Source organism: Cebus imitator, unplaced genomic scaffold (genome assembly GCF_001604975.1).
Source record: "Cebus imitator isolate Cc_AM_T3 unplaced genomic scaffold, Cebus_imitator-1.0 Scaffold153, whole genome shotgun sequence".
NCBI lineage: Eukaryota > Metazoa > Chordata > Mammalia > Primates > Cebidae > Cebus > Cebus imitator.
In genome coordinates this window covers 249,427-272,906 of record NW_016107468.1, presented here as the reverse complement: position 1 = coordinate 272,906, position 23,480 = coordinate 249,427, and the positions used below count along the sequence as shown (strand labels likewise).

General features: G+C 54.9%; 1 protein-coding gene across 1 annotated transcript in view; it reads right to left on the bottom strand.

Annotated features, from left to right (window-relative positions):
* GTF2IRD1 (GTF2I repeat domain containing 1) overlaps nt 1-23,480 on the bottom strand; it is a 153,789-nt gene that overhangs the window by 78,623 nt on the left and 51,686 nt on the right. Inside the window, exons 2-8 of the mRNA XM_037743773.1 lie at nt 17,967-18,095; nt 14,444-14,585; nt 11,519-11,674; nt 8,635-8,818; nt 6,966-7,276; nt 5,450-5,539; nt 1,831-1,914 (exon numbers count right to left, since the gene is read on the bottom strand). Coding sequence (XP_037599701.1) covers nt 1,831-1,914; nt 5,450-5,539; nt 6,966-7,276; nt 8,635-8,818; nt 11,519-11,674; nt 14,444-14,585; nt 17,967-18,089 — 1,090 coding nt within the window. The 5' untranslated portion in view covers nt 18,090-18,095. The remainder of the gene's footprint in view (nt 1-1,830; nt 1,915-5,449; nt 5,540-6,965; nt 7,277-8,634; nt 8,819-11,518; nt 11,675-14,443; nt 14,586-17,966; nt 18,096-23,480) is intronic.

Genomic DNA, 23,480 nt, shown 5'->3' with positions numbered 1-23,480 from the left:
TTGGCTCACTGCAACCTCCACCTCCAGGGTTCAAGTGATTCTCCTGCCTCAGCCTCCCGAGTAGTTGGGATTACAGGGGCCCGCCACCACGCCATGCCCAGTTAATTTCTGAATTTCTGTAGAGATGGAGTTTCGCCATGTTGGCCAGGCTGGTCTTGAACTCCTGAGCTCAAGTGACTCACCCGCCTTGGCCTCCCAAAGTGCTGGGATGACAGGCGTGAGCCACAGCACCTACCACTTGCATTTTCTTTCTAGAGTGAGGTGGGCTGCCATCTGCTCTGACCCTGACTCTGTCTTGGGTGCTAGGGACAAAGAGAGGGGTCAGGTGCAGTCCTGGCCCTCAGGGAGACAGCGGCAGACAAGGGGGCATCAAGTTCCCAATGTGTCACGGGACACGGTGGCTCACCCCTGTCATCCCAGCACTTTGGGAGGCTGAGGTGGGCAGATCACGAGGTCAGGAGTTCGAGACCAGCCTGACCAACATAGTGAAGCCCCGTCTCTACTAAAAATACAAAAATTAGCTGGGTGTGGTGGTACACACCTATAATCCCAGCTACTCAGGAGGCTCGGGCAGGAGAATTGCTTGAACCTGGGAGGTGGAGGTTGCAGTGAGCCGAGACTACCGCACTCCAACCTGGGCATAGCGCAAGACTCTGTCTCAAAAAAAAAAAAAGTTCCCAGTGTGTCACAGAGAGGGAACCATCAGGGTACCCAGGCCTACCCAGCCCAGGCTGGGCACTGAAAGGCGTCCTGGAGGAGGTGACTCCCAAGATGAGTCTCAAAGAACAATTAGGAATTTGTCCGTAAAACATGAAAACAGTGTGCCAGGCAGAGGGCACAGCACGGGTAAAGCCAGGGAGGCAGGAAATGGCGTGCTGTCATACGGGACTTGCACGTGAAGCCAACAGAGATTTTTCTGGGCCCTATGAGTGGTTCCCCTGACAGGCAATCTGTTCTGTTTGTTTTTTTGTAGAGAGCTTGTGCTGTCGCCCAGGCTGGAGTGCAGTGGTGTGATCATAGCTCACCACAGCCTCAACCTTCTGGGCTTAAGCAATCCTCCCCCTGCAACCTCCAGGTAGCTAAGACCACAGGCGTGTGGTTAATTTTTAATTTTTTTTTTAGATGGAGTTTTGCTCTTGTTGTCCAGGCTGGAGTGCAGTAGCATGATCTTGGCTCACTGCAACCCGCACCTCCTGGGTTCCAGCAAATCTTGTGCCTCAGCCTCTTGAGTAGCTGGGATTACAGGTGTGTATTACCACGCCCAGGTAAGTTTTATATTTTCAGTAGAGACAGAGTTCTGCCATGTTGGCCAGGCTGGTCTCAAACTCCTGATCTCAGGTGATCCGCCTGCCTCCGCCTCCCAAAGTGCTGGGATTACAGGCATGAGTCACCGCATGTGGCCTAATTTTTAAAATTTTTTTGTAGAGATGGGCGGTCTCACTATGTTGCCCAGGCTGGTCTTGAACTCCCGGCCTCAGGTGATCCTCCCACCATGGCCTCCCAAAACGCTGGGATGCCAGGCATGAGTCACCGCACCCGGCCCCCGGACAGGCAATCTCTGCCCCCAACCTGCCCCGCTCCCCCCCGCCGAGCCCAGGTCTGGGGCTTTGCCATCAGTTCCGCCCCCTGAAGAATCTGGAAGGGAAATATTGACACAACCACCCCCTACCCAGACAGGAGGAGCCCGAGCCGGATGACATTAGCGTTGCCGGCGCGCGGGAGCCAGCATATGGCTCCCGCTGCCGTGTTGGGGAACACGAGTGATTGCCACGTAATGAGATGCTCAACACGGCTGCTGGGGCCACACGGCGGGCCGCGCCGCCCACTCACCATATCTGCTGTTAAACAGGATCTGCACACACTCCCGGAGCGTGTTGATGTCTTCGGTTTCCTTTATGAAGGCGTCCCACTTCTCTATCAAAACACAGGAGGCACAAGTGAGCAGGGCCTCCAGGGACAGTCGCACGCCCTCCACCGGCCGCGACCCCCGGGCTTTTACCTCCAGAGCCCCCGAGGCCGGCCCCAGCCCACAGCCCTTCCACCCTCTCCCACAGAGTGTACATGAAGGCAGGGTGCTCTGATGGTCCCCCATCTGCCCTCTCCTCCTGCTCTGACATTGCCTCTGGCCTCTCCCACAGGTGTGGTGTCAGTGCTGGCTCAGCCTGTCCACCCCGAGCCCATCCTACCCCAGACATACAGGAGGCAGGAAGAGCAGGCCTCCCAGCAGAAAAAGAGGGCAAGTCTTTTTTTTTTTTTTTTGAGACGGAGTCTCGGTCTGTTGCCCAGGCTGAAGTGTATTGGCTCCATCCGGGTTCAAGCAATTCTCCTGCCTCAGCCTCCCGAGTAGCTGGGATTACAGGTGTGCACCACCACGCCCAGCTAATTTTTTGTATTTTTAGTAGAGATGGGGTTTCACCATGTTGGCCAGGCTGGTCTTGAACTACTGACCTTATGATCTGCCCGCCTTGGCCTCCCAAAGTGCTGGGATTATAGGCGTCAGCCACCGAGCTTGGCCCCCGCCAACCCCTCCGTTTTTTTGAGATGGTGTCTCACTCTGTTACCCAGGCTGAAGTGCAGTGGCCCAGTCTTGGCTCACTACAACCTCTGTCTCCCAGGTTTGAGTGATTCTCCTGCCTCAGCCTCCAGAGTAGCTAGGATTACAGGTGCCTGCTACCACACCTGGCTAATTTTTGTATTTTTGGTAGAGACAGGGTTTCACCATGTTGGCCAGGATGGTCTCGAACTACTGACCTTATGATCTGCCCGCCTTGGCCTCCCAAAGTGCTGGGATTATAGGCGTCAGCCACCGAGCTTGGCCCCCGCCAACCCCTCCGTTTTTTTGAGATGGTGTCTCACTCTGTTACCCAGGCTGAAGTGCAGTGGCCCAGTCTTGGCTCACTACAACCTCTGTCTCCCAGGTTTGAGTGATTCTCCTGCCTCAGCCTCCAGAGTAGTTGGGATTACAGATGCGTGCCACCATATCTGGCTAATTTTTGTATTTTTTTTTTTTTTTTGTGACAGAGTCTTGCTCTGTTGCCAGGCGCCAGGCTGGAGTGCAGTGACGTGATCTCAGTTCACTGCAACCTCCACCTTCCGGGTTCAAGCAATTCTCCTGCCTCAGCCTCCCGAGTAGCTGGGATTACAGGTGTGCACCACCACGCCCAGCTAATTTTTTGTATTTTTAGTAGAGATGGGGTTTCACCACATTGGCCAGGCTGGTCTTGAACTCCTGACCTCAGGTGATCCACCTGCCTCGGCCTCCCAAAGTGCTGGGATTACAGGCGTGAGCCACTGTGCCCAACCTGAGGTTGAGTATTTCATTTTTTAATTTAAATTTAAAAAAAAAATTAGAGATGGGGTCTCACTGTGTTGCCCAGGCTGGAGGGTAGTGGTGCAACCATAGCTCACTGTAGCCTCAAACTCCTAGGTTCAGGTGATCCTCCCGCCTCGGCCTCCTAAGCAGCTGCGATGACAGAGTGAGCCACCACTCCAGCTGTTTTTTTTCTTTTCTTTTCTTTTCTTTTTTACAGACAGGGTCTCACTCTGTTGGCCGGACTGGAGTGCAGTGGTGTGATCATAGCTCACAGCAGCCTCCAACTCTTGGACTCAAACGATCCCCCCACTGCAGCCTCCTGAGTAGCTGAGAGTACTGGTGCCCACCACCACGTCTGGCTAAGGCCTGAGTCTTGCTCTTGGGAATCTAATCCTTGTGCCTCCTACATTTGAGGTCTCACTCAGCACTGGCCTTCTTGGTTTCCCCTAAAAGCTCAGCTCTGCTGGCCTCTCAAAACCTCTGTCTTGATTGAATAATAAGTGATTGTTGATATATTTATAATCAATAAAAGTAACAACTTTAATTTGTTAAGTGCTTATCTGTGATAAGTACTTTATATATATATACATTATCCTATTTAATTCCTTATGACAAGTTTTAAACAGAGATATTATTCCCATTTTGCAGGTAGGAAAACTGAGGCTCAAAGAAGCTGAGTATCTTGCTTGCGATAACCCAGTGAGATTCTATCCCAGCTTGTGCCCCCTGGCCCACGGGCCCGTCATGCTGCTGTTCCATGCTGATATTCAGGTCCTGTTCCCACCAAGGCTAGACTTTGTTTGGGGCAGTGGCAGTGGAGAGAGTGGGGAGGGGGGCAGGTCTCCATTCTGATCCCAGGAGACTGGGTTTTCTTTCTTTCTTAAAATTTTATAGAGGTGGAGTCTCACAAGGTTGCCTAGGCCGGCCTAGAACTTCCAGTCTCAAGTCATCCTCCCACTTCCGTCTCCCAAAGCACTGGGATTATAGGTGTGAGCCACCACACCTGGCCTAGGACTGGGTTTTCTTACAGAACCTCTGCCTGGAGGTGAAACTGAGAGCCTCACAAAGCAAAACTGCTGGTAAGTCCTGCTACATTCTTTCTTGGTATAACAGAATCCCACACTTTTCTATACTGAGGGCTTCTGTGTGATACTTTAAAAATCCGTCCACATTTTTTGTTTTTTTTCGTATATGTATTGATTCCTTTAAAAGGTGGAGTTTAACTCCTCTCCCACTGAGGGCAGGCTGGATCGTGTTTCTGGCTTCTAACGGATAGAATATGGCAGAAGTGACAGTAATTTCTGAGGGTGGGTCATAAAAGCCATGTGGCGTCCTTCTTCCTCTCATTTGGATCAAGAACTCTGCAGGGAACCGGCGGCCATGTTGTGAGGATGCTCAAGCAGCCCCACCAAGGCTGGCCCACATGGTGGGAACAGAGGCCTCCTGCTAACAGCTCCGTGAATGAGCTCAGAAGCATCTCCTCCAGCTCCAGCTGAGCTCTTGGATGACGGCAGCCCCCGCCGACATCTTGACTGCAACCTCATGAGAGACCCTGATCCAGCACTGCCCAGCTCGGCCGGTCCTGAATTCCCAACCCCCAGAAACTATGAGGTAATAAACACTTGTTTTAAGCTCCATTTGGGGGTTACTTATTTTTTGTTATAACTTTTTTTAGAGATAGGGTCTTACTGTTGCCCAGGCTGGAGTGCAGTGGTGCAATCATAGCTCACTGCAGCCTCCAACTCCTGGGCTCGAGTGATCCTCCTGCCACAGCCTCCCAAGTAGCTGGGACTACAGGTAGGCACCACCACATTCATCTAATTTTTCTTATTTTTTGTAGAGGCAGTGTTTCACTGTGTTGCCCAGGCTGGTCTCAAACTCCTGGCCTCAGGCAGCTCTCCTGCCTCGGCCTCCCAAAGTGCTGGGATTATAGGCGTGAGCCACCGTGCCTAGTCTGGGGTAGTTTATCACACAGCAGTGATAACTAGTACACCCCACTTTACTCACAGCTGCCTGAGCACAGCTGTTCCTCCTTTCTCTCACAAAGACCCAGGAGACACATTTCCATTCCAGTGAGCACCGCCTCCAGCCCCCGATTCCCACTCAGGCTGGGGTGCTGCAAGGGCGCTGTCCTACCTGACTTGTCATGGACGATGGAAAAGAGAATGCGCTTGGAGGCATGGACGTTCTGGATGAGAGGCCCACCAGGCCCCGGGGGCTTCTGTCCTGGACAAGGCAGAGAAGGAAACAGGTTCCAGGTGGGCCCCAAGAGGGTTCCCCAGAGCTGGCCCCAGCGCACAGGCCCTGGCTCTGGGGTAACAGCCTCATCTGCCAGGGAGACCCCAGAACTGATTCCTATGATCGCCAACTCAGGGCAAAGTCCCTGACCAGAGGCCTAAGATATTCTGTACCAGAATCTGCCAGCCAAAAGCCAGATTATCAAGAAAGGGATGTCAGAGGCACCTTTTCCAGGTAAGAACACTTGTTTTATGTGTATAAGCTTGAAGCCCTGGTCAGCTCACATATTTGGGCTTTTTGCCCCTTAGAATAATAATAAGTAATAATCATAGTGAATATGACTTACAAGCACTTACTACAAGCCAAGCATTAGACCCAGGGCTATTTTTTATTTATTTATTTTTGGTAGAGATAGGATCTTGCTATGTTGCCCAGGCTGGTCTTGAACTCCTGGGCTCAAGTGATTCTTCCGCCTCAGCCTCCCGAAGAGCTGGAATTACAGGTGCACCTGGCCAGACCAGTGCTTTAACACAGCGACTCTCAAACTCGAGCACATTGGAACACTTGGCAGAGTTGTGCAAAGAGACTACAGGGTCCCTTCCCCAAAGCTTCAGATTCAGCCTCACTGCAGTGGGGCCTGAGAATGTGGATTTCTAACCCTCTCTCGGGAGATGCTATTGCCACCGATCTGTGACTTAATCATGATAACACTTCTGGGAAGCAGGTCCTGCTAGCATCCCCATTTTATAGAGGAAGAAACTGAGGCTGAGAGTGGAGATCTGCCCAGGATACACAGCCACTAAGCAGAGGAGCCAGGAGATGAGTCCAGGTGCTCCTCACCTGCAGCTGTTCCTTTTGTCCTGTCCACCCTGGGGCCTACTTTCCCCAGTGCCCTAATCAGGCTGGGTATGCAGTGGGTCCTTATTGAATTGCAGTGGGTCCTCACTGGATGCATGGGGATGACTCGTATGCCTCCTTCCTTTATAGCATGTGATGTGGATCTCCCACTTTTGACACCTGAAATATTGCTGGTGCTCTTTTTTTTGGAGGCAGAGTTGTGCTCTGTCACCCAGGCTGGGGTGCAGAGGTGCAATCATAGCTCAATACAGCCTCAGCCTCCTGGCCTCAGGTGATCCTCCTGCCTCAGCCTCCTGAGTGGCTGGGACCCAGGGAGTCCTCACAGGCATCTCTTAGTCCAAGGCCAAGGACATCATTCACAGATGGCTGAGCAGAGACCCAGGGTCCCAGGGGGTCTCAGCCCGGACACCATCTGTCCAGCCCCATCCCCCTGCCCAGACATGGCTCCTTCCAACCTAGGAGGGCCTGGGCATCCTGCCCTGCCCTGGGAGGATGTCCCCTGAACACGTGACCTCTGTCCCACCCCCATACTTGGAGATCCCAGCAGCAGTGTTACCACAACAGTCGGAGAAATCTTGGGCACTGGCAGCCTTGGGCTCTGGCACGGGCCGGCCCAGGCCCAGGTCGCTGGGGGCAAGCGGGTAGGAAGGTGGCTCCTGCTTCAGCTCTCGGATGGCGTGGTTGGGGAGCGCCGTGCTGTACAGGAAGCTGGCCACGGAGGAGGAGGTGGCAGTGGGGGGAAGGTCCTGGGGTGGCACCTTGGGGGCCTGGCCATGCAGGCCACAGTCCCGTGACCCCTTGGGTATCAGGGAGACACCGTTCAGCTCCACCAGGGCCTTTGAGTCCCGCCCGCCATCCTCAAGTGGCCTGGGTAAAGGAGAGGACACATGGACAGCTTTGTACATCTGTTTTACACATTGCATCTCTTCCTCTGCAACCCTGAATCCCCACCCCTTACAGAACACGGTGGTCCCAGGAGGAGGGCAGGACAGGAGCTAGTCTTTCACTTTAGAGGTGGGGATGCCGGCTCAGAGGTGGGAATGGTGTCCAGGGCCACAGATCTGGGCCACCGGAGGACCTGGGCGCAGCACCTCTGCTCCAGTCCACAGATCAGGTCCTGCCAGGTGCAGCCGACTGCCTCCTATTTCCCGCTGCACCCTTCCCCTTCCCTGCCTCCACATTGCCTGGGGCGCCTCGCAGCAATGGACTCAGCCTTAAAGCCCCCAGGCTGCTTTCCTGGCTCTCCTAATTGGAACTGCCTCAGACCAGCCTCAAAAACCTAATCTTCTGTGGGTCCCTAATTAACCCTGGATTTACAACCTGAGCAAGCACACGACGTGGTTCTCCCGCTTCTGACACCTAAAAATGCCACCTTTTTTTTGAGATAGAGTTTTGCTCTGTCACCCAGGCTGGAGTGCAGTGGCGTGATCTTGGCTCACTGCAACATCTGCCTCCCAGGTTCAAGTGATTCTCCTGCCTCAGCCTCCCAGGCAGCTGAGACAACAGGTGCATGCCACCACGCCCAGCTACATTTTGTTTTTTGTACTTTTAGTAGAGACGGGGTTTCACCATATTGGCCAGGCTGGTCTCGAACTCCTGACCTCGTGATCCACCCACCTCTGCCTCCCAAAGTGCTGGGATTATAGGCATGAGCCACTGTGCCCGCCCCCCCACCTTTTTTTTTTTTTTTTAAGAGACAGGCCTTGATCTATTGCCCAGGCTCAAGTGCAGTGATACAATCACAGCTCACTGCATCCTCAAATTCCTGGGCTCGAGCAATCCTCTTGCCTCAGCCTCCTGAATAGCTGGGACAACAGGTGTGCACCACCACACATGGGTAATTTTTTTCTTTTTTTTTTTGGTAGAGACAGGGTCTTGCTACATTGCCCAGGCTGGTCTTGAACTCCTGGCCTCAAGTGATCCTCCCACCTCAGCCTCCCAAAGGGCTGAAATTACAGGTGTGAGCCACTGCACTCAACCATTTTGGTGCTATTTTGTCCCAAGTCATGTCTCTCCTAATCTCTTTGCAGTGCAGAAGTTCCCTGGGAAGACTCCCAAGGCTTAAGGGCCTGGCTCAGATCCTGCTCTATGACTTCGCTTTTACTTCACCTCCACCATCAGACTAGGAGTTTTCACAGCCAGAGTGTCCTATGGGCCTCTCAAGTCCCTTCTCCTCTGGCTAAGTGACCTCCAGCCCCCAGCCTCAGGCTGGCTACCTCACTCACCTCTTGAGCTTGAAGCGGATGCGGTGGCTGTGTTCCAGGATGGCCATGAGGGCCTTGGGGTCGTACTCGGCCGGCCTCCGGAAGGCCAGGCCCTCGGGCAGCCCCTGCACGGCCAGCAGCCCCGGCTCCCTGAGCAGCCGCTCATAGGGCAGCGGCACCACACTGGCCCTTCCCAGGGCCTCACCTGCAGGGGGGAGTACAGGAGAAGGGCCTGGTATGAGAGAACAGCCAGGCTGGGGTCGGGGCCGCTGTGCCCCAGAGCAGGGGCAATGTCAAGTGGCTCCCCTTGGTGCGGGGTTCCCACGGATCCCTCACAGCTGCAGACTTAGTGCAGAAGAACCACCTAGAAGCTAGGGGTGGGCTGGGCGGGTGGGGGCTGAGGACAAGGCCCCACTGTCTACACCCGAGGGGCTGGGGATCCCCCACTGAGGGATTCCCTGCTGCCCTCCCCGGCCAAGCCCCTCTTTACTCTGGGCACCTGGCTGGAGGGGAAACCGGGGACTGCAAGGGCCCAGAGGACAAAGCAGAGGGGGACAATCTGGCGGGAGCAGAGAGGGCACAAGAGACGGAGAAGGGGAGACTTGCGTGAGCCAGGCTGCGAGGAAGAAGCTGTAAGGGCCGGGCGCGGTGGCTCCTGCCTGGAATCCCAGCATTTTGAGAAGCCAAGGTGGCGGATCACCTGAGGCCAGGAGTTTGAGACCAGCCTGGCCAACAGGATGAAACCCCATCTCTACTAAAAATACAAAAATTAGCCGGGCACGGTGGCAGACACCTGTAATCCTAGCTACTCGGGAGGCTGAGGCAGAGAATCATTTGAACCCTGGAGGCGGGTTGCAGTGAGCCGAGATCGCACCACTGCATTCCAGCCTGGGCGACAGAGCGAGAACCTGTCTCAGAAGAAAAAAAAAAAGGTGTAAGGTGGAAGAGAGAGAGCCTGAGAGTGGGGAGAGAGAGCAAGAGGGAGCGGAAGCGGAGAGGGAGCAGAAATATGGGATTCAGAGAAAGACGGGAGAGAGGAGGAAGAGACAGACAGAGATGGCGCAGGCACAAAGATGGGGCCGGGGGGCACAGAGGAGGGGAGGCAGGCGGGGGACTGGGGACCGGAGGACGTCACCCCCGGGGCTGCAGCCCCCACCCTGAGCCAGAAAGAGGCCTATGCTCTCACAGCCTCCTTGAATTCTGCCCGAAGTGGACAAGAGGGGCCAGGGCAAGGTGAGCAGAGGTACAGGTGACTGTGCATGAGCCCTGCAGCTGGCGAACGTGTCGACAGGGGCACAGCCTGGCATGCATGGCAAGTCCTCATCCCAGGGAGGCCAGCGTGACCACCCGGGGCCACTGGGTATCTCTCCTTCTGACATAAGAACAGCAGAAGTTTCCTTGCAGACCCTTTGTGGGAAGTAGAAAAGTTCCTTTTTAAAGTTTCCATTCTGGTTAAAAAAACATAAGTGCGCTAATAACTTTGTTGAGCCCTATCCTATGTAGCTGTGAGACGTGCCATGCTTACAGGCACGTAGTACATTCTATGTCCCTGTACTGTAACCAAGGTGTCTGTGCTGGACGTGCTCACAGGCATGTCCCAGCTCTCCATTGCTTTTACCTGTTTAGAGAAGTTTTCAGTTGTTAGCCAGTCGGGTTTTAGTTTAGACTGTGAGGTCTGGCTCCAGGCAACGGAGATCAGACACAGCAGGAAGGACGACCCCAAATGCGTAAGGGATAAATAAGTCTGCTTTTCCTTTGTTCACTGTACTCTCGTGGCAAGATGGCTGGCGAGGGTACCCTTCCCGCAGTGCAGGAAGTAAAAATTGCATTGCTGAAAAATCCTTTGTCTCAGTGCTGATTTTTCTTTGCAGCACCCAGCATCTGTTTCTAATACCCTTGCTCCATAAAACCCAAAGGCTACAGTAAGAGAAGGGTAAAGCCAAATCAGAAATGAATGGGGACCCTGAGGACCAAAGGGACCTGCCCAAGGTTGCCCAGGGAGTGTGAAGGCCACCATTGGGCCCCCCAAAGCCCACTGCAACCTGACACTTCCCCAGGGAGGCCAGATCTCCTTTCCTCTCCCTGCAGGAGAGACGTGGCTGAGCAATCAGCCTTCACTTAGTCATTCAACAAACACTCTCTGAGCACCTGCTGTTGCTGGGCCCTGAACTGCAGGCTGGAGACAGCTATGAAGAGCAGACTCAGTCCCTGACCCTGGAGAGTTCCTGGGCTGGTCAGGGGACAGGGCACTGTGGGTGCCAAGAGCAGGGGGCGTAACCCACTGCAAGGGGGCTTCCAGGAGCTGAGCCTCTGCGCCATGCAGGTGTCCGCCAGACAGAGGAGGGGAAAGGCCGTCTCGAAAGATGCCACACACCAAGGCCAGGGCATGTGAAATGAACCAGCGGGGGCTGGAGAACAGGAAGTGGTTCTGTAGGGAGGTCAGTAGGGCCCTGTTGTCTGGTGGGAGAAGAAGGTGGGGAGGGAGTGAGGATGGGTGTGTGGGCCCCTGTGCCATGCTCAGGGTGACTGGGAGCTCCCCCCCAGGCTGTGGAGGGGATCAGACTTGTGCTTTGAGAAGATGCCCTTGGCTGCAGGGAAGGTGTGGGGAGCTGGCCTCGAGGCAGGGAGACCATAGCAAGCCCGGGCCTATTTCTAGGCGAGAGGTGGCAGTGACTTGAACCAGGGCAGGGACAGCAGGGGTGGCGGTCTAGGAATGGCTGGAGCAGACTACTGTGCCTGGGAATGCAGAGATGAGGGGGGGCTGGGGTAGCCAGTACCCCCCATGCCTTGGGGTCCGGCTTTGCCCAGGGCCCGTCCTGGGACAGGAGGGGGCCCCCTCTGCTTGGTTGGGACCTGGGCTCCCACCCTCCCTGGGGCCCCCAAATGGAATGAGGAAGGATCTTACTATAAAGAACATCAAACACCTCCTCTACCATCTTCCGCAGAAGGTACACATCTGAGCCGTGCTCCAGCGAGGACCGTGGAAGGCTCCGGCCGCCGCCCTCGCCCCGCTGCATCTTCTTGGGGTGCTCTGCCTCTGGATCCTTCCACGGGGGCCCTCCTGTGGGACACAGAGCACGCCAGGCCACAGTGAGCACCCATGTCACCACCCACAGCCTTCGAGCTGGGATGTCTCTGCCCTGTGCTGAGCCTCGGAGTCTGGCAGCCAATGTGATACACAAGTGAATGAATGAAGAACTAATGAGTGAGCAAGCCCGATTCCCACCACCCCGCTCAGGGCCAGGGCTGGGCCTCACCTCTGGTCCCCTCTAACTTGCCGTGTGACCTTAGCTAAGTCCCTTCTCTCTCTGAGCCTCAGTCTGTGAATGCTCATGGGAGGGACCAGCTACCTGGCTCCAAACTGGGGTTTGACGAATGTTTGTTCCATCCGCGCCTTTCTTTTTTTTTTTGAGATGGAGTCTTGCTCTGTCACCCAGGCTGGAGTGCAGTGGTGCGATCTCGGCTCACTACAACCTCCACCTCCAGGTTTCAACGATTCTCCTTCCTCGGCCTCCCAAGTAGCTGGGATTACATGTGTGTGCCACCACTCCTGGCTAATTTTTGTATTTTTCGTAGAGATGGGGTCTCACCATATCGGCCAGGCTGATCTCAAACTTCTGACCTCAAGCGATCCACCCACCTCGGCCTCCCAAAGTGCTGGGATTACAGGCGTGAGCCGCTGCGCACGGCCCCATCCACGCCTTTCTGTGCTCTGACACAAACACCCTCTTGATTAACCTATGTCCCCGTTTTCTGCTCTGCCAGAGGGAGAGACAGTGGGCACCCTTGCCCCTGTGCCAAGGAGGCCGTGGGTTGCAATCAGCAGGTTCATGCCAGGCTGGGCCAGGGTGGGGACCTGAGAGTATTGGTGGATCCTTGGGGAATGTGCTAGAAGTCGCATTGGAAAGGAGATGAGAAGAGGGGCCTATGGCCCCCCTCGCAGCTTGGAGCCTGTTCTCCTCTGGGATCTGCGGAGCTTGAAATAAACCAGCTGAGTTCCCGGTGCTATAAATAGCGGCCCTGCCTGGCTGGAGAAGTCAGGTGCACCGCCCCGGGCCCTGGGAGGCTGGGGCCACAGGCCCTGCTGCCGTCCACTCTACCCAGCCACAGGCCCCCATCCAGGCCTGGGAGAGGGTCTAGGCTCTGAGGGGCTGAGTGGGGTTGGGGGTACTGGCTGGGGGCATGACTGCACCCCAGTAATGATAGGCCCAGCGCTGGGGATGCCCTTCCCTGACACAGCTGATCTTAGGGATGTGATGTGAACACTAATCATAGTAACAACAGCTGGTGTCTACTGAGTGGGAACCAAGTGCCAGAAACAGCCCTAAGTGCTTGCCAGGTACGAATTTGTTTAACCCTCAGACTCACCCGTTCTCCCCTTTCACAGATGAGCAGGTTGAGGCACAGCAGGTGTGGGCCCAGGCGGCCCATTCCCTTTCTTTTTTTTGAGACAGAGTCTTGCTCTGTCGTCCAGACTGGAGTACAGTGTCACAGTCTCGGCTCACTGCAACCTCCACCTTCTAGGTTCAAGCGATTCTCCTGCCTCAGCTTCCCAAGTAGCTGGGACTACAGGCACGTGCCACCACGCCCAGTTAATTTTTTTTTTTTTGGTATCATTAGTAGAGATGAGTTTTTACCATATTGGCCCGGCTGGTCTTGAACTTCTGACCTCATGATCCGCCCGTCTCAGCCTCCTAAAGTGCTGGGATTACAGGCGTGAGCCACACCGTGCCCAGCTTCGGCCCATTCTCTTAACCTCATGCTACACCATGGTTCTTTTGAGATGGGGTCTCACTGTCACCCAGGCTGGAGTGCAGTGGTGGCATCGTAGTTCACTGCAGCCTTGAACTCCCAGGCTCAAGTCATCCTCCTGCCTCAGCCTCCCAAGCAGCTGGGACTACAGGTGTGCACCATCAAGCCTGGTTTTTAAATTTTTTGTAGAGACAATGGTCTCAATATATTGCCTAGACTGGCCTCCAACTCCTGGGCTCAAGTGATCCTCCCAGTTCAGCCTCCCAAAGTGTTAGGACTACAGACATGAGCCACTGCACTGGCCTAAGATGTGACTTAACAATGACGGCATCTGTCTCCTCGGGTTGATGTCAGGATAAGTGAGTTAGCATCAGAAAGGACGCCACGTACAGTAGGCTTTCAATAAATCTTACTGAAACGTGGCTGGGTGTGGTGGCTCACGCCTGTAATCTCAGCAGTTTGGGAGGCTGAGGTGGGTGGATCACTTGAGGTCAGGAGTTCGAGACCAGCCTGGCCCATATGGTGAAACCCCATCTCTACTAAAAATACAAAAATTAGCCAGGTGTGGTGGTGGGCACCTGTAGTCCCAGCTATTCGCGAAGCTGAGGCAGGAGAATCACTTGAACCCGGGAGGCAGAGGTTGCAGTGAGCCGAGATCGCATCACTGCACTCCAGCCTGGGCGACAGAGCGAGAATCTATCTCATAAAAAAAAAAAAATCGTGTTGGAAGAAGTGCATTTGGTCCTTGTGTTCAGGGATACACAGATAAGAGGAAGAACTGGGCAACCTTGAGCCTTGGTGTCCCCATCTGGAAAAGGCAGAGGGAAGTGACTGGCTCCGGCCCAGCCTGGGGTTCACCCGGCCAGCGTCTATCAGCTCCAGGGCTGCTGAGTGATTCCATCAAAACCCATGGCTGCCTCGGTAACACCACGTCGGAAATCTCAGACAACGCCGCTTGCCCAGTTCATCTCCCACACACCGCCACCCTGGCTACACAGGGTTGGGGACTCAGAGACGGGCTGGAGCATCTGCCCTGGGGGAATGGTGGCCCGGCCCTCCGGCACCCTGGGGTACTCACGGCAGAACCTGAGGAAGTCTGACTGCAGCTCCTTCCGGGCATTCAGGAACATTCTCCCCTTCTCCGTGCCCACCACGAAGGCGCTCTCATCGTGCACAGCCACACAGGCCACCTCGGCGTTCAGTTTGGACAGCGCTGAGCACTGTGAGAAGGGCAGGGTGTGTGAGCGGAAGGACCCCTCCCACTCCAAACATAGCTAGTACCCATTTCCGGGGTGGGAGGTGAGCTCCCAGCTGCCTGAGACCCCAGCAGCAGCTCCAGGGACAGATGGTCCCTTCACTGTTCTTGGTCTTAGATTTTGTAGTGGGAATGAATGAATGACCCTCCAGGGATTGGTGATGGGGGGCCGGAGGAGGACAGATGTCCTCTGCTCCTCCCTCCAAGGTCCCCGTCCTTAGTCCACCTTAGCCCCAGCCCCAGGGACAATCTCGTGCTGGGCTCTCTTGGTCCCTCTGAAGTCCTCGATGAGGGGGAGGTGAGAAGAACCGCAGGAGAAGCAGGGATCGGACAGAGTGGGGCTGCAATCCCACCCTGGCCACCTCTGGGCTCCAGTTTCCACATCTGTTTTTTTGTTTTATTTTGTTGTTTTTTGAGGTGCAGTTTCACTTTGTCGCCCAGGCTGGAGTGGCACAATCTTGGCTCACTGCAACCTCCGCCTCCCAGGTTCAAGCGATTCTCCTGCCTCAGCCTCCTGAGTAGCTGCGATTACAGGTACCTGCTACCACGCCCGGCTAATTTTTGTATTATAAGTAGAGATGGGGGTTTCACCATGTTGGCCAGGCTGGTCTTGAACTCCTGACCTCTGGTGATCCACCCACCTCAGCCTCCCAAAGTGCTGGGATTACAGGAGTGACACTGTGGCTGGCCACTTTCCACATCTGTAGAACTGGGGACGAGCAGCCCAGCCGCACAGTGCCGCTGGACTTGGGTATGGGGATTCAATGGCTGGAGGAAAAGGATCTCTAAACCGGGCCACTCTATACAGGTATACGGGCAGCTGGCTATGCTCACGGCCCCAGAGTCGAGGTCCGCAGCCCCATGGCACAGAGGCCTTAATGGGGTGGCCCGGCAACCAATACCACCAGCATCTCAAGTCTCTGACCTGCCTCACCAGGAAAACCCTGACTGTGAAGCCTGTGGCATGCAGTTGTGCCTGATAAATGCCGGTTTTCACCTGAGTCCGGTAGTGCTGGCAGCTATAAATAAAATCTGGCTTCCAATTGCAGTTCTGTGCTGTGTGACCCAGGACAGGTGACCTCTCTGGGCCACAATCTTGCCTCTTGTGCCAGCCCTGGCCAGGAGTTGCTCTGGTTAGGAAGTGGTGTGGATGGCATGGGGCCAGGAGGCCTGTCCTCCAGGGTCCCTGCTGGAAAATTAACACCCAGGGGCACTCATTTTCTCCTCACTAAGATAAAAACAAAACCTTGCTGTTCTTTTTCTGTGTGGGAACACTGGCGTATCAACAAAAAATAAATAGGCCGGGCGTGGTGGCTCATCCCTGTAATCCCAGCACTTTGGGAGGCTGAGGCGGGCAGATCGCCTGAGGTTGCGAGTTCGAGTCCAGCCTGACCAACATGGAGAAACCTCGTCTCTACTGAAAATATAAAATTAGCCAGGTATGGTGGTGCATGCCTGTAATTCCAGCTACTCAGGAGGCTGAGGCAGGAGAAACACTTGAGCGCAGGAGGTGGAGGTTGCAGTGAGCTGAGATCACGCCACTGCACTCCAGCCTGAATGACAGAGCAAAACTCATCTCAAAAAAATAAAAGCAAATAACCACATGTCGCTAGTGACCATGGCACTGATCATCACTGCCCATGTCAGCCACATCTCCACCACCGCCAAGCTAGCAGTGCTTTGGGACACAGGGCTGAGCTCCTGGGGGCCCCTCCTCGTGAAGGTCACGCTGCATAGGGGCGGGGTCGTTGTGTAGAGGCTGGCACCCAGCCACTTTCCCAGGGGTGTCTCCTACCTTTGCCCCAAACGCCACCTAAGCAGCCCTTTAAAATTGAGACAGTCTCGCTCCCCAGACTGGAGTGCAGTGGTGTGATCTCGGCTCACTGCAACCTCTGCCTCCCAGGTTTAAGCAATTCTCCTGCCTCAGCCTCCCTGAGTAGCTGGGATTACAGGCAGGTGCCACCACACCAGTCTAATTTATTTATTTTTATTTATTTATTTTGAGACGGAGTCTCCTTCTGCCCAGGCTGGAGTGCAGAGGCACGATCTCTGCTTACCGAAACCTCCATTTCTGGCGTTCGAGTGATTCTCCTGCCTCAGCCCCCCAAGTAGCTGGGATTACAGGGATGAGCCACCATGCCCAGCCAATTTTGTATTTTTAGTAGAGATGGGGTTTTGCCATGTTGGCCAGGATGGTCTCGATCTCCTGACTCCGACTGATCCAGCCACCTTGGCCCCTAAAAGAGCTGGGATTACAGGCATGAGCCAACATGCTGGCCAGATTTTTTTTTCTTAACACTTGCATAACTTCCCTCCAGGAAAAGGCTGGAGAAAATGATATTACAATGTCCTCATCTGGGATAAATTGCTATAGGTCTAGGCATGCAGGCAATAGCACCAGGAGCGATACAAAGTCCCGTTTCTCTCTGCCCACGCGAGATGCAGTTAGAGCTCCTGCTTTCATGTTGGGCATTACAGCTTTTTTTTTGAAACGGAGTCTCGCTCTGTGGTCCAGGCTGGAGTGCAGCGGCATGATCTGTGCTCACTGCAACCTCTGCCACCCAAGTTCAAAATGGCTGCCCACACATGATGCCCCAGGTCACCTGCTAGGAGACAGGCAGGTGGTTCATTCACCCCAGGGACAAAGTGGGAATGCAAGAGGGGTGGAGGGACAAGGGGACAAGGGCCGGGAGCCAGTGTTTATTCCAGGACTAGATGGTTGTTTTTTTTTTTGAGATGGAGTCCGGCTCCGTCACCCAGGTTGGAGTGCAGCGGCATGATCTCGGCTCACTGCAACCTCCACCTCCCGGGTTCAAGTGATTCTCCTGCCTCAGCCTCCTGAGTAGCTGGGATTACAGGTTCGGGCCACCACACCCGGCTAATTTTTGTATTTTTAGTAGAGACGGGGTTCCTCCATGTTGGCCGGAATGGTCTCGATCTCTTGACCTCGTGATCCTCCTGTCTCGGCCTCCCAAAGTGCTGTGATTACAGGCTCTCAACACCACGGCCGGCTAATTTTTGTATCTTTAGTAGGGACAGGGTTTCTCCATGTTGGCCGGGATGGTCTCGATCTCTTGACCTCATGATCTGCCGACCTCAGCCTCCCAAAGTGCTGGGATTACAGGTGTGAGCCCCCACGCCCAGCTGCCAGGGCTAGATTTTTACGTACCGGATCTCACTTAAGTCTCCCATCCTTGACTTGGACATCGCGGCCCTAGCTGCAGTCAGAGAAACTGAGGCTCAGGTCAGTAAAAGCTCCTCCGAGTGGCTGAGGTAGGACTGAGCTACAAGGCAGGGTGGGGGTGCTCACCATGTCCCCTCCTCCTGGGCGGGCGGGGACACTCACCATGGAGTCTAAGGCAGACACGAGGCTGGTGATGATCTCGTCTTTGCGGGCGAAGGCAGAGTTCCAGCGGTCGGGCCCGCAGCCGTTGGCGGGGACGTCACAGCGCTTGCCCAGCAAGGCCATGGTCACCTGTGGGGAGGCAGGAGGCAGAGGTAGTGGGCACAAGGCAGGTGGCATGGCTCACATGGTGGCCACCCACCCCAACCCACCTCTGTATCCAGGGCTGACCTTCCCTGGACCCAAGGGCTTTATGTGTGATGGGATTAAAGTCTGCATAGGCCTGGGCACAGGTGGCAGGATAACTCACGCCCTGTGCCATGCCCTCCCACGTCTGCACCCCCAAGCCAAGCCCAGCACCAGGATCAGTCTGTTGGGCAGGCCCCAACCACCACGTCTCCCCACGTGTACAGCTCTGGCCACAGCCCTCCATCGCTCACACACCCTCCATGGCTCCCTACTGCCCACATTAGCTCTCGACTCCTCAGCTTGATATTCTAGTTTCCTGGTCTGCTGTCCCTCACTCCAGTTCCCTCTCACACTCCAAGCTCCAGGTCCTCTAAGCTGTGCCACTCCCAGATGTACCAGTGTTTATGCTTCCCTAGTCTATGGGTTCAGTTCTCTCTGTCCCTGCCATCATTTGCTGGTTGTCTTTGAAGCTTTTTTTTTTTTAGACAGAGTCTTGCTCTGTTACCAGGCTGGAGCGCAGTGGTGCAATCTCGGCTCACTGCAACCTCCACCTCCCAAGTTCAAGTGATTCTCCTGCCTCAGCCTCCCTAGTAACTGGGATTACAGGCATGTGCCACCATACCCAGCTAATTTTTGTATTATAAGTAGAGATGGTGTTTCCCCATGTTGGCCAGGCTGGTCTTGAGCTCCTGACCTCAGGTGATCTGCCCACCTCAACCTCCCAAAGTGCTGGGATTACAGGTGAGAGCCACCACACCCAGCCTGAATATTTTTTAAATTTTTAATTAAATTTTATTTTAAGACAGAGTCTCACTCTGTTGCCCAGGCTTGAGTGCAGTGGTATGATGTCGGCTCACTGCAACCTCCCCTTCCTGGGTTCAAGCAATTCTCCTGCCTCAGCCTCCCTGGTGGCGCCACCACACACCCAGCTAATTTTTGTAATTTTAGTAGAGACAGGGTTTCACCATGTTGGCCAGGCTGGTCTTGAACTCCTGACCTCATGTGATCCACCCACCTCGGCCTCCCAAAGTGTTGGAATTACAGGCATGAACCACTGCACCTGGCCTCATCAAAGCTTTTAATTGTCCAACCTGCTGGCCCACCTCCTGTGCCCCCGACCTGAAGCGGAGCTGGGTCAGGAGCTGGGGATGCCTTCTTCTCCCTTTCACATGCCTCTGAGCTTGTCTGTCACATTTTTGCACCAAGCCACGTGCTCCCGAGGCCAATGCCTTCAGCCTTCAGGCCTCCCAGCCTCAGTTTCCTTCCTAGCCAGGAGACTTGGCCTCAGGGGCATAAGATACAGAGGGGAAGAGGCTGTCTCCTCTCAGGTCGGGGGCTCCCCAGGGCAGGACTCTGTCCCATTGCAATGGGGTTGCTGGGGAACAGAGCTGCATCGTCCCCCTCAAGCCTAGGGCCCCAACTGTGGCTTCCCATTGCATGGCGCAGGCTTGCTGGGTATAGTGCCCAGCTGGGCACCCACGAGATACAAAGATCAGCCTTCCTCAGCCCCTGGTTGTACCCTGCTTTTCTCCTTCTCTACCCAGGGGCCACCCACACACTGTCCCCGTGGCAGGGCCTGCCCTCAAGGCAGCTGTCCCTGCACCAATCCAAGCAAAGAAGGCAGAGAGCAGAGGCGGGACGGCTCGGTTTCCCTCTCTGGACTCAGCCCCAGTGCGCTCCATGTGGCCTCTGCTGGGTGCTGACAGAGAGCAGAGCTGAGGACCAAAAGAGCCTGTAAACCTGCCCTGTCTCCCACCTGCACACAAGGAGTTTCTGCATCCAACGGGGCAGGGCAGGCCCAAGCAGGAGGACCATGGCGCTGGCTCCGCAAAGGGTACCAGGCCTGGGGTGTCTTCTGCTGCCACAGCAGCCCCTGTTGACCGTAAGCTCTCTGAGGGCAGAAACCAGGTCTACCTGCTACTGTTTGCAACCCAAGGCCCAGATCGGTGCCCAGCGTGCATGAGGCCAAAGGCGTGCGGTCCCAGCCACAGACAGGCCTTTCAGGAGGTCATGATCTATTGATCACTGGCCAGTGACACAGAACAGGTATCAGAGCACACCACACCTTGCAAGGTCAGAGGCGTCCAACCCCAGGGACAGAAACATCCCGAGAAATTAGAGACGCATCAGAGCTCGGCTCCGACCTCAGTTCTGGCTCTCCTCTGCTTCTCGGCTGTGGATAAATATTGTTTAAACAACTGGCCAGTGGGCGTTTGGCCAAAATGTATATTGAGTTTGCTGCTAAATGTTTATAAAAGACACTTCTTCTCCCAGGTTGCAATTTTATAGAAGCTTGAAATCTGCTGTATTAAGGGATGCAGGGGGGATGATGGCCCATGGGTGGGACACAGGCCACGGATGGGGCCCGCTGATGAACCCAGAGGTGGCCAGTGGCCACGGCTGGGGACACTTCGTGGCATGAAGCCCGCGGAGGGTCCTGCATGCCACTGGACTTCATAAAAGATCTAGCTGAGAGGTCTGCCGGCCTGGGGGCTGTAAGACGTCCCCCTCCCTCCAGCCACCCCCTGCCAGCCAGTCCCTTGAGCCATTCCCAGAAAGGCCTTAGGGCTGCCAGCCTCCCAGCTGCTGAGGCCCAAATCGAATCAGGGCAAAGCAGGAGGCACCAGACTGCAATCCAGCCCTGGCCTCCCGGCGGCCCCAGACAGCGGCCGGCTCCTTCCGGCAAAGGCCCTAATCCACTTAGGAAGGAACCAGGGACTCCAGGAAGGAGGGACACAGAGAGAGAGAGAGAGCAAAAGGGGGCTGGGCTGTGGGCCATCCCTGGCTCCTTGTCCCGGTCACCCGGGCTTGTAGGACCCTCTGTCCCAAGCCACAGCCCAGGTGGATGCACCTGGGGAGCAAGGAGAGAGACAGCCACTCCTTGCAAATGTTCAGGGCGTCAGATGGAGGGAGAGGCAGATTCCACGTGCCTGGAGCAAGCATGCAGCGGGGGAGATGGGAGGAAGACAAGACCTGGGCCCGGGTCAGCTAGGGCCACGTCGGGTGAGTCCCGAAACCCTGCGTTTTTTCATTTGTAAAGTGGGAATGGTCCTGAACAGAAAATGAAGGCAGAGGCTGGGCGCGGACGCTCACGCTTAGTCTTGGCACCTTGGGAGGCCGAGGTGGGAGGATTACCTGAGCCAAGGAGCTTGAGGCTGTAGTAAGCTATGCTGGTGCCATTGCACTCCAGCCTGGGCGACAGAGCAAGACCCTGTCTCTTAAATAAAAAATAAAAATTCTGATAGCAGGGCTGGGTGCGGTGGCTCACGTCTGTAATCCCAGTGCTTTGAGAGGGTGAAGCAGGCACATCCCTTGAGGTCAGGAGTTCGAGACCGGCCTGGACAACACGGTGAAACCTGGACTCTACTAAAAATACAAAAATCAGCCGGGCATGGTGGCACGCACCTGTAATCCCAGCTACTCGGGAGGCTGAGGCAGGAGAATCACTGGAACCCAGGAGGTGGAGGTTGCAGTGAGCCGAGATGGCACCACTGTATTCCAGCCTGGGCAACACAGTGACATTTCATTAAAAAACTTTTAAAAAGTTGGCAGGGTGCAGTGGCTCACACCTGTAATCCCAGCACTTTGGGAGGCCGACATAGGTGGATCACGAGGTCAGGAGTTCGAGACCAGCGTGGCCAGTATGGAGAAACCCCATCTCTACTGAAAATATAAAAAATTAGCCAGCCATGATGGTGTGCACCTGTAGTCCCAGCTACTTGGGAGGCCAAGGCAGGAGAGTTGCTTGAACCCGGCAGGCGGAGGTTACAGTGAGCCGAGATTGTGCCACTGCACTCCAGCCTGGGTGACAGAGTGAGGCTCCATCTCAAAAAAAAAAAAAAAGTAAAAATTCTGACGGCAGCATTGGCCCGCATGAGCTATGGTCCTTCCTCCAGTGTTGCCCATTTTAGAGACAAGAAGCCCAGCCAGTGCACAGCGGGGAAGGGGGCTGTTGTCTCCAGACACGTCTTTGCTGTCACCATGCACCAGGAGGACCGCGCTTCCCACATTCACAGCGACGCAGGGGACAGACCAGCTCTCACATGCGTTGCTGACACACAGCCGACCAGGCCCAGCTCAACCTTCCTGTTTAGACAGAAAGTTCTGTCTCTTGGAAAACCCCTCAGTCCAGGCCACCTAGGATGGCTGGTCACCCCGCAACACAGCAAGCGACGGGAACAGGAGCCCAGACACCTCTCTGAGCAGCCAAAAAACACAGACACTTACAAGGAAGAGAAATGTCCCAAATGTACATCCTTTGGGTTCAAAAAGTCAACTTCCCTTAAAAAGGTGACAGACACATCTATTCCCTGCAGCACTATTCAAGGTAGCAAAGACATGGGATCAACCCAGGTGCCCGTCAACAGGAGAACGGATGAAGAAAGTGTGGTGCACGCACACTGTGGAATACTATGCAGCCATAAAAAAGGGCAAGACCATGTCCTTTGCAACAACACGGATGTAGCTGGAGACCATTATCCTAAGCAAATTAACACAGGAACAGAAAAACAAATTCCACATGTTCTCACCTGTAAGAGGGAGTTGAACGTTGGGCACTCATGGACATAAAGATGGGAATGACTGACACCGAGGCCTTCAAAAGCAGGGAGAGAAGGAAAAGGGGGGGCTCCAAAGCTACTTATTGGGGGCTATGCTCACTACCTGGGGGACAAGATCAATTGTACCCCGAACCGCAGCATCATGCAATATACCTTTGTAATAAAGTCACACATGTACCCCCAAAATCTAAACTAGGAGTTAAAATTATTATTTTTGAGACAGAGTCTCACTGTCGCCCAGACGGGAGTGCAGTGGTGTGATCATGGCTCACTGCAGCTTCTGCCTCCCGAGTTCAAGCAATTCTCCTGCCTCGGCCTCCCAGGTAGCTGGGATTACAGGTACCTGCCACCAGGTCTGGCTAATGTTTGTATTTTTAGTAGAGACGGGGTTTCCCTATGTTGGCCAGGCTGGTCTCGAACTCCTGACCTCAAACGATCCCCCTGCCTTGGCCTCCCAAAGTGCTGGGATGACAGGTGTGAGTCACCATGCCCGGCCTAAAAGCTGAAATTATTAAAATAATAATAATGCAGGAGACTTGAAGCTCCCAAAAGGCTGAGCTAGGATGGGTGGACGGATGTTCGCTGGGCAGATCCCAGGTTCCAGTCCGTGAGCTGCGGAAGAGTTGTCACACCTGTCCCGTGCAGCTTCAAAGTTTGCTCCGCCCACCTGTGAAGCCAGGACGGCAGGTGGCTCAGCTGCTGCTCACACCTGCTGTTCAACTCCCAGGCTCCTGGGCCCCACCCCATGAGAGGTGACTGCTCCCTGGGC